We start from the raw sequence: 10,345 nt of genomic DNA on the forward strand, positions 1-10,345 counted from the left end.
ACAACTACATCAATATTATGTTTAACAAATAAGAGGGTGGCAAACGATGTTCCTTGTAATGCTCACATAAAGCCTCTGGGTGACATTCTGTATGTACCTCGGAACAATGAAGAAAGGCTAGGTTTAGGTCGAAACTAAGACTGCTAAGCCTATAGTTCGCTAAATTCAGATTCATGATCAAGTCATTTTCACGTAGCTCTTCTGAAAGTTCTGTCCAAATCAAGTGTTGTTTTGTCACCCCTATATACCACAAGTGGTGTTTGTAACAAATAAGCTAGTAGTACTTTATTAAAAACACTGTCATGTCCCAGACATGGAATCAAAGCCAACTCAAAATATGGAGGTGATCGTCCTTTTACATTGATGCAAGTTACATGTTTCAATAATCCTTATTGCTTCCGTTTCCTGTCATCACTGGGCAACCTGAAGCCGATGCTGCAGAAGCAGCAGGCGCGCTCAAGAAGCTGGCTAGGAAGTTTCCCCGCTCGTAGTAGTACTCTGCCTTCTCCACCTTCATCTCCTCATCAACCTGTATCACATTGTTGCAGTGGACCATATCAGTGTTTGCTCTCTCTGTTAGTGTAAATTCCCAATTCTGAACAAAAGTTAACTGCATGGACAGCACGGAGATCTATATACGAAGGTGCCAAACAAACTTACATGGAAGATGCAGACGCCAAAGAACTCCACACGCTGGCCATGAGGCGGGTGCCCCTTGAACGGCGCCTCCATGTACCCCCAGTGTCGGAACTTGAAGGCAACCTTGGGTGGGCCGCTGCAGTAGACGTCGAGCACCTCGATGGCGAAACCCCGGGGAAACGCCGTCAAGAACGTGGACATGCTAGAATCAGCCGTCTCCTTGTCTGGGTCGTAGATGCGGTGCTCCGGCGGCAGGGTGGTCGCCAGGAACGCATTGTAGCCACCCATGGCGCTCCATTCCTTCCGCGTTAGAGGCTTCATTCCTGTAGGTATTCATGCCGTTTCACGGCGCGCTCATTTCACAAGATCCATGGGAGTAGTGGATGTGCAGAATCGCGGCCATAGCTCATAAAGTCTCACCGTTGGTACTCCCGGTGTATCCCTGGGAGTGAACGATCTTCTGGTCCTCGGGGCGCACCTTGTGGAACATCTCCATCTCCCAGGTCTTGAGCAAGCGCTGCACCTTCTCTTCCACAGACCCCTCCGGCCATTCCTGTTGCAGTATTAATCATAAACAAGGTTTTGAATAAGACAGTAATAACAATTTGTGTAGACGGAAGGATTTTGCTCTGTAGAGACTGAGGTTAATACGTTGGTCCTCTCTTCCTCGAAGAGCTTGTTGACCACGTCGAAGTTTGGAGGGGCTCCAAGCCTCCACACCGTGTTCTTCTCGCCCTCGCCGTGGATGAACGACCGGTACTTGTCCCCTCCGGTTTCTGCAGATGCCATAGCTAACTGATTTCGGCTCAGCTGAAGGGACAGCTTGATTGTGGCATTTTGGAAGCTGTGAGTCATATAAATAGAGAGGAACTGCATCATTGCAAACGTCACTGCATTGGAAAATAAGAACAGTATACGCTATCCACCAACCTAATCCTCAAGCGGTCAAGTGGTCCCTGTCTTACTGAAGCTGCGTCTGATTCTTGTAGCTATGACCTGTGAGGTTATGACTCTTCAGTCTTCTCCGGTGGAAAATGCTTAGACCATTGACAAAAGTGGCAAAGTTATGGAGTTGTTAGCATAGAACCACCACATTCCCAGCTAAATTTCTATTTTGGTACCACTTTGTGTTCCGGGAGCAAAAAACTACCACATTTTGCTGAAGTTTTCGCAAAAAGCACTAATCCTTCTCTGAACACGAATTGACACGATTTCTGTCATACTGGGCCCACCTGTCAGTACCAATTTTGCTGACGTGTAGTGAACCCACCTGTCAGACCCAATTAAGAAATTCAAAATATCTACTGAAAAGAAAAGAAAAAGTGGAAATAAAAAAACAAAAAGGAATCCCTGTCAGTTCTCCACCCGACGGCCCGCACTCCTCCCACCCTCACCGCCGCCGCGGCCGTTCTCCGGTGAAGGCTCCCGCGGGACGCCGCCGCACGCCGGCGAGGAAGGTCGTGCCGCCAGGCCTAGAAGAGACGCCGCAAGCAGGACACCGCTGCCGCCCTGCATCCCTCCCCCACCCCCGCTCTGCACGCAGACCGTCGCTGCCCTGCCCCCAACCCCCGCTCTGCACGCAGGCCGCCGCTGCCCAACATGTAGGGGTAGCTGGGGCACCCTCGGTGCGACACCTACCACCCTCACCGGCTGCGCCATGGGGCTCGGTGACCTCGGCCGGAGGCTAGGAAGACGCTCCTCCTCGGCGAGTCGGCGGTGGTCCAGGACGGGAGCGCACGGTGGAGCTGGGGCCGTACGCCGGAAGATTGGATTGGAGGGAGGTGGCCGCTGCACCTGGCCGTGCTGCTCCGAGGCACGCCTGGCCGTGTCCGTGCCGGCTCGCCGCTGCGCCTGGCCGTGCTGCTCCGAGGCACGCCTGGCTATACCGTGTCGTTCCGCCGCCGCACCTCACCGAGATCCTCCGTCGCGCCCTGGGATCCAGCGCCCTCTCCTCTATCTCCGGCGCGTCCCCGGACTAGGGACGGACTCCACCGGCCACAATTGCTCGCCGGAGTTCCGGTCACGAGCTTCAGCTCCGGCCGATGCTCACGGCGGCAGCGGTTCCCAGGCGGCGGCGGTGCCCAGGCGCGGTGGCAGTTGGGCAGACGCGGCGGCGGCCAAGCACGGCGGCGGCGGTGCCCAGGCACGGTGGCAGGTGGGCAGACGCGGCGGCGGCCAAGCACGGCCATGGCGCGGCGGCGGCCAAGCACAGGGCACGGGATTGGCTTGGGGAGATTTTTATCACTTTTGATTTTTTCAGATATTTAGGTTTTTTTAATTATGGCTGACATGTGGGGCCCAATTCTTTGGAAGAAAATTTTGCCACGTCAGCCTTACATGTGGGTCTGGCCTGTCAGAAATCGTGTCAATTCACGCTCAGATATGGTTTAGTGCTATTTGAGAAATCCTCGTCAAAATCTGGTGGTTTTTTGTGCCCGAAACACAAAGTGGTACCAAAATAGAAATTTAGCTGGGAATGTGGTGGTTTTATGCTAACAACTCCAAAGTTATGCCAGCGAAACTTCAAAAAAGGATTTCGGCAATGACTTAAGTTAAAATAGCTCTGACATCATAGTTTTTCAAGAGTGCAACTTTGACAACAGATTGAAAAGGCTATCCTAGCAATTTCCTGACGTTTGTGCTTCTGATCGCAACGCTAATGCACCTTTTTTTAATCAAATCTCAGGGACATTATAGGTTAGTATTTTATCATGGTGCTGGATCCCAAGTTTTTATGGATTCCTTTTTTGTTATCGGGGTCGACCCCAAAACCATAATGTCTCATAACGAAGAGGCTGAATTTGGAGGACCCTTGTTGTGGCGGTGATGATGTTGTTGGTGTTTTTGATGCTGCGCCATTTCTTGTCAGTGCGCTTGGCTTAGTCCCGTATCTCACTTCGAGGATACTCGCAGGTGAAACCAACTAAGCTACCAGGTTTGTTAAAAAGTTAATACAATGGCTTAGGCCCGTATTTGAATTTTGAACGATACTTGCAGTTGTGAATGAAATGAAGCGGCTTTTCGCGGGAAGCTATAGTATGATAATTGAGGAAATAAAAATCACCGGCGACGTGCTTTAGGCATGAGAATAGAGCTTCAAATAATGAGCCTCATAGACTGGGACGATCAGCAACTACTGCCGACTTTGGACGTCAGGTTTGGCTTGTACAACCACCTGATGGTCTTTGTATCCCAAATTCTGTGATTGTTTAATAAACTGCCATGTTTACCCTCAAAAAAAATGCAGAACACATGCAGAGCTCCCACTGAAACTTGCTAAGCAAATGAACCACAATGTACCAATTAACCGACAGTTCGAAGCATTATCCGAAGCAACTCAGACAAGCCACTGTCTAGTGGACTCATGTCTACGGACGTTAGCAGGCAGCAATGATACAAAGAAGCAAGCAAATTACATGATTAAATCCTACAAGTCCACTTCACATGACATGTCACGCAAGCCGGAAGAACCTAGAAACTACATAGGGCATCGGTTTCAGCATCAACCACATCAGCGACGACAGCATACAAAAGCAGAAGAACCCACAGCAAAGCATTACCGTGTCTCGGCAGACCCAAGAGAAGTCTAGGTACCTGCAGAACAATCAATGGAATCAATCTAACCCGTTTATACGAGGCACTCACTGAAAATCTAATGAAGTAACATCTCACAGTTTTGCATGACTGGAACCAAAAACATCAAGTCATCTTTCTGGAGATCACACGTAAATATCCAAAGAGAACCATCTCAAGCATTATTACACAAAATTAAGATCATCACAACAATAGAAGAACGCCTAGTTTATTAGGTGGACTATACACTTTCAACCTCCATTAACTGTTGACATCTTCTGAAGTTTTTATACATAAGTGCATATCATCGCAGTAAAAAACAAGAAAGATCAGTAACTCAATGACTCCATCAGAGGCAAATATTGAACTTCATCGACTATCAAGCCATTTAAGATTCTTTCTATGGCATGCATGAGAGGTTGGTGGAGTAGAAAGCAGAAGATTATAGTATCTAGCCCATAAGCTTTCCGGGAATGCAAGAACTATCCAGTTTAGAAATCGATCAAAATCCATGGTACGCATCATGTTAATAATTAAGTAATTGAGCAAGAAGATAAATTCACATTATATTCATCAGACATAGCACATTAACAGATCTTACTTGTTCACATTTTCAGCTCCTCCATCTCCACCAGCAATGACCCTTCCTACAAGCCAAAGAAGTCCAATAAACCGATGGAAAAGATGAATCAATACTTCAATAGGAAGACATGTGTGCAAACTGTTATAATCTATGTAAGATATAACTCGAGGGGGGTAAGATTATCTATTATTACAAGGGTAAAGCATATCTGTATGAAGCCACATACCTCACCAGGTGCAAGGAAGAAGGATAATAATCAATTACCAAGTAGTGAAGGACATGTTATGGGCTCATGATAGTAAAGATGTTCAAGAAGATATTCATCCAGAATTAGTCTCTAGGAATTTCTTCCAGTTATGCTAAATGTGAGACAAAAATGAGCATTACATGGTAGTAGTCTACTATTACTCTATATTAATAATACTAAGTTCTTCCATAAAGATAAAGACTGATGCAAGTTTAATACAACTACATATGTCAATGAAGTAGCTATTTTCACACAAAAATGATTAAATCAACATAATAAGTTTTAATTTCAAAATGGAAACCAAACAACTATTTCACATATGACATCAAGATAAACACAGGTAAAACTGATTCCATTGTATAGCATTCCGAAAATGCTAAGCATTAACAATCTGAGGCAAAAAAAGGTTTGAGGCTACGGTTCAAAGGCCCATGTCCCTCTAACTTCTCTCATCAACTCCTTTGCAAGAGTGGTTGTCAAATGACAGAAAAGTTATTAACTGACTTTATTCCATCCGTTATTAATATATCTATGTATAATATATATACCAATAAGATAAGATAAACAAAAAAACATATTCCACTGAAGGGTTGAGTCTGATGCTGATGATGCAAATCATTTGTACTGCTAATAGATATGCTATGCGGCAAAATAATTTTCTACGTGAAGTTGACAGTAACTAGTCTTCACTTCCATCATATACATAATACTTAGCACTAGTTAGGCAAGTACAACACAGACAATTAAGAACATTGTCCAAATTTTACATTGGGAATAAGTAACCGAAATCGAAAAGAACGCACAGAAAGATGTGAGCAAAGATCCAGAGTGCACACGATGCAGTGAACAAAGGTGCAAATTAACCGAAGCAACCAGCTTGTCACGATCCACACGTGCAAAGTTCACTGGTGTCCACAGATATTAGGTACTTCCTCTGTTCACTAATATAAGACGTTTTGGAAAGCTAAATTAGCTTTCTAAAACATCTTATATTAGTGAACGGAGGGAGAAATAATAATACAAAGAATTTCACAGGACAGGGCATACAGAGCCAGAAGAACCTACATAGTACATTGGGTCAATTTCTTTGTCAGCCACATCACAGGCCACATCATGCAAAATGTAAGGACACTACAACAACTAGACACTTCCACATCTCAAGAACTCAAGCATACATCGGTCAAAACCACTTTGTACTACTTCCTCGCAGAAAAGTCTATTTCTCACAATTTTCCATGGCTGAAAATATAAACATCAACACACACTCTGGAGATCATACAACAATATCCAAACATTAATCATTTCAGCATTATTAGACAAGACTAACATCATTCCAGCAATAGAAGCATACCTAATTTGTAGCTTGTACACAAACCTTCAAACTTTTCAGTTATGCTTTCGTTTTTTGTGTTACCCAAGTAAATATGATCATGGTACAAACTACTTCACACGTTCCATAATTCTTGTCGCAGATTCGGATGTATCTATTCATAAAATATGTCTAGATGCATCCAAATTTGCCACAAGAATTATGGAACAGAGGGGGTACAAGATTGGCCTTTACTAAACCTCCTAGATTATCAAGTCATTTGAGATTTATTTTCTGTATCAAGTGCGCATGAGAGGCTCGTGGAGCAGAAAGCACAAAAGTCTGGTACTTGTAGGCCTTTTTGAAATTTATCAAATCCATGCCAGTGTCATCTTATTAATTAAGTAACTGATCAAGAAGATAAGGACATAACAAAAGCATAAACTACACATATTCAATCAACATAACACATTAGAAGATCTCATAAGTTCACAGTTTCAGATCCAAACAATTCCACCAAACTTCCTGTCTACAAGCAAATATTGTGCGAACAGTTATGCCCAATATCCAAAGAAAAATATGGACATATTGAGAGCCTCAGTGTCAATATAAGCATTACTTAGTACTATTCAAAATTGATGAACTAATACTATGTTTTGATAAAATAGGCATGCTAATTTCAATGATGATTAACATCAGGATCAACCACGCCGAACGTAATATTGCAGGGAAAAATATTGAATGAGAAAACACAACAAGCCAGTTTCCAGTTGTTCAGGTATCAGATGTCACCACACCGACTGAGAAACAAACAACCAATTTATTCTTATAGATCGAGCTGATCAGAATGAAGCAACAAATCAGGAAAGTAACCGGAATGTATGTTAGCAAAGAGAAACTAACTGTATTTCTGTTGTTTGTGCAATGAAGATAGCGAGGTATTACCTGGAGTATAGTAGAAATTTGTGTAGGGATAAAATTCCATTAAACGATTGCCATTTTCCATTCTTCCAGAAATCTTCCTGATCTGCATCGACTCAAGCTGGAGCATGAACCTTCCAATCCTTGTAGATAGAACAATCACATTTGTGTCCTCATCATACCCCACCAAAAGTACCCGGCTGTCATCCCAAGGCATTTCCCGTGGAAACATCCCCTCCAGCTGAATGGTTTTGTGCGTCAACACCCACCCGACAACGCCATTGCAGTTTGATTTCCTCTTCCACAGTTGGATGCTCAGCTTCGACACAACTGCGAGGCCAAGGCCGGTACCGCCATCTGTCCGTAAGGGCTGACAGGACCAGAATCCAGTACAATGGGCATTCCCTGGCTTCTCTACCACACCAAGAGTCTGGGCTTCGACATTAAACGCGAGCATGGCACCATCAGAAAATAACCAGTAGAGCGCATCTCCAACGAGGACGCTTGGTCTTATTGGATGGATCGCATGAGTAGTCGCCATTGAGACGATATCTCCCCATACACCGGGCACGGACTCGTAGAGGCAAGCGAAAGCCCGCGAGCATCTGCCGCGCACCAACACCAGTTTGAACGGGCTCCAGAGGCAATCACCATGCACATGCCCATCCTCGGGTTCAGTGCATAGGACTGCGGCGTGCCAGCGCCAGCCGCTGCCCCTCCTCTCATTGTTGCAGAGCCCCGGCGGAAAAGGCACGCGGCGCTGCTGGCCAGTGAGGGGATCCCGCACGACAACCTCGCATGAATGGGCATTGATCAGGATGGCGAGGCCATGGCGGCAGCCCATGAATTGACACCGGTCGCGGCCGGGGCGGTGGCTCCACGGCGCGGAGAAGCGGGCAGGAGGGATGCGGTCGGGCGAGTCTAGGACGGCGGTGAAGACGGGTTCGACGCCGATATGCCCCGCGAAGAAGCCGAGCAGGGGAGGCTCGCGGTGGCGCTTACGGAAGCGGCGGAGGAATTTGGGGTCGGAGAGGATGCCGCGCCAGCGTTTGCAGACGAGGGAGGCGCGGGGGAGCGAGGACGGCTGCGGAGGGAGGCGGAGGAGGATCTCCTGGAGGAGATTCTCGTCTTCGAGCGCGGGTGCCGGTGCCGGCGCGCGCGAGGAAGGGCAGCAGCTCATACTTCAGTCTGAGGACAACTGAAATCCCCAAAGCTAGGGTTCCTACAAGCAAAGAGAGGAAGAGAATCATGAGGTCTTGTTTGGTTCTAGAGTTTTAGTGGGAATTAGCAGGGATAATCCCCACCAAATTTCAAATCCCCACTTATATTTTAAATACATGTTTCGTGCTAGAGTATTGCGAGTTTAATCCCAGTTTATCCCCCATTTCCCCAAATCTTAGTGTATTTTTTCAATCCCCAACTAGCCCTACCTAGTGGATTGGGGATGGAATTTTGGGGGGATTGGGTGAGACTAGGAATTCACCCAATACTCTAGAGTATTATCCCCGCTAATTCCACAAACACTCTAGTAGCAAACAAGGTCTGAGTAGGACAGATGTACTAATAAATTGAAATTGGGGAGCAGTATGTAGAGGGAAGAAGCACCGAAATTATTGGCGCTCACCGTTTCTCCGAGGGCCAGGCCGGAGCGCCGCCGTGGCCCGTCGTTGGCCGTGGAGGAGGTAAGGCTAGGGCGAAGGAGCTCGGCGGAACTCGGGGTCAGGGCCGAACGGGGGGGAGAGACGCGGAGGAGGACGGGCGGAACGAGCTGCCGGAGGGAAGGCACGGCGGCTGGCGGCAGGAGCGAAGCCGCGGGCGGAGAGATGAACCCCTCCGTCCCGTATATCAGATGAAAATGAGTAAAAAGCAATTTCTATGTACACGGCCAGGGGTGCTATGGTCTTTTCCCGTTGGTCAGAAAATCTTCTAGCTTGTAAAAATTGATAATCCACCGTGGTCAATTATGTTTATCTTTATCCCTGTTTCAAAGAAAAAATGTTTATCTTTATCCCCCGCATATTGATATGGACATTTTTTTTAGCTCAGTTTTAATGGAATCGGGTGAGGATGACAGGTTTTTTTTTTCTCCCATCAATTTTAATGGAATTGGGTGACTTTTTTTTCCAGCTCGGAATCATGTCATTCCATTAACCAGACGGTTCCAGCCAAATCGCTGGAAAGCCTAGAAACCAAATCATGGACGAAGGTAGGAGCATGGCCCGGCCATTGGCTTGGGGCACATTCATCATCTTCTAGCCATAGTCTAGAAAAAAGTCAACCTAAAAACTACAGCTTACAATGAGTGAGAGAGAGCCACCCACCAGAGCGCCTCGGCTGCTCCAAGCCGGGGCGGCCACCCAAAATCCCGTCTCCCCCTTCTCCGGGCAGCCCATCCCTCCGGTGGCAGGCTACGACGCCACCCCTCCCGTAGGCCTCGACCTCCACTTCGGCTCCATTACTCCGGAGATTGCCGCGGCGTCCGCTGGAGGCTGCCAAAGCCGGGAGATCCGGGCCGCGCGGCTGGCGCCTGCCTCGCCTTCAAGAGCGTCTGCGGCGCCGGTGCCAGCTACGGCGCCCCTCTGCGAGCCTAGCTTGGCGGATCTGACGGGCCTCGCCTCCCCCGAGGTCCTGCCGCCTCCGCCTGTCCTCAAGGCAGGGGAGAGACCGGTCCGCGCTGCGGATGCCGCGTGCTCCAAGGTTGCCGGCAACGGCCAGGTCAGTCACCACCCTGCTCAGCTGCGGTCCATTATCGTTGCCCCTTTGATGGATCCGACGGATTCAAGGCCGAAGATCCCCTTAGATACTGAAGGAAAGTGGCAAGATGTTCTCCCCAAATATTGGTGGCGCAAGATTACTACTTCCCCTTTGGGAGAGCGGCAAGCTGGACATCGACAGAGGCATTCAAGGAGGATTGAGCCGTCTCCAAGCCTCGACCGCTACAAAGGGCTCTGTTTCCGTTGTCTTTCGGCATTCCACTTCGTCCGCAACTGCACGGGGCAAGTGCACTGCATCAAGTGCAAGAAACCGGGCCATATTGGCCGCAACTGCACCAACAAGAAGCCCTCCATCCAAG

The 10,345-nt window shown here is 47.6% G+C and overlaps 2 protein-coding genes across 5 annotated transcripts; both read right to left on the reverse strand.

Moving 5' to 3' along the window:
- Positions 1-270: 270 nt before the first annotated feature.
- LOC127300020 (pathogen-related protein) lies at positions 271-1,693 on the reverse strand. Of its 2 annotated transcripts, XM_071820007.1 has the most exons (5): positions 1,570-1,693; positions 1,291-1,483; positions 1,060-1,192; positions 661-962; positions 271-529 (listed from the first exon to the last, which is right to left on the reverse strand). In XM_071820007.1, the coding sequence occupies exons 2-5, from the start codon at positions 1,426-1,428 to the stop codon at positions 380-382; spliced, it is 723 nt and encodes a 240-aa protein (XP_071676108.1). In that variant the 5' UTR covers positions 1,429-1,483; positions 1,570-1,693; the 3' UTR covers positions 271-379. The 2 variants fall into 2 exon arrangements, with proteins under 2 accessions (XP_071676108.1, XP_051186045.1); XM_051330085.2 differs by lacking the exon at positions 1,570-1,693 and having other exon boundaries at positions 1,291-1,550.
- Positions 1,694-3,873: 2,180 nt separating this feature from the next.
- Positions 3,874-9,121, reverse strand: LOC127300021 (uncharacterized). 3 transcript variants are annotated; one of them, XM_051330087.2, is made up of 4 exons: positions 8,897-9,121; positions 7,297-8,494; positions 4,814-4,859; positions 3,874-4,233 (listed from the first exon to the last, which is right to left on the reverse strand). In XM_051330087.2, exons 2-4 carry the CDS (start codon positions 8,450-8,452, stop codon positions 4,092-4,094), a joined length of 1,344 nt encoding a protein of 447 aa, XP_051186047.1. In that variant the 5' UTR covers positions 8,453-8,494; positions 8,897-9,121; the 3' UTR covers positions 3,874-4,091. The 3 variants fall into 3 exon arrangements, 2 of the variants coding, with proteins under 2 accessions (XP_051186047.1, XP_051186048.1); XM_051330088.2 differs by having other exon boundaries at positions 8,878-9,121; XR_011745033.1 differs by having other exon boundaries at positions 4,130-4,233; positions 4,814-5,154.
- Positions 9,122-10,345: the final 1,224 nt, after the last annotated feature.

The sequence above is a fragment of the Lolium perenne genome, chromosome 5 (assembly GCF_019359855.2).
Source record: "Lolium perenne isolate Kyuss_39 chromosome 5, Kyuss_2.0, whole genome shotgun sequence".
Classification (NCBI taxonomy): Eukaryota; Viridiplantae; Streptophyta; class Magnoliopsida; order Poales; family Poaceae; genus Lolium; species Lolium perenne.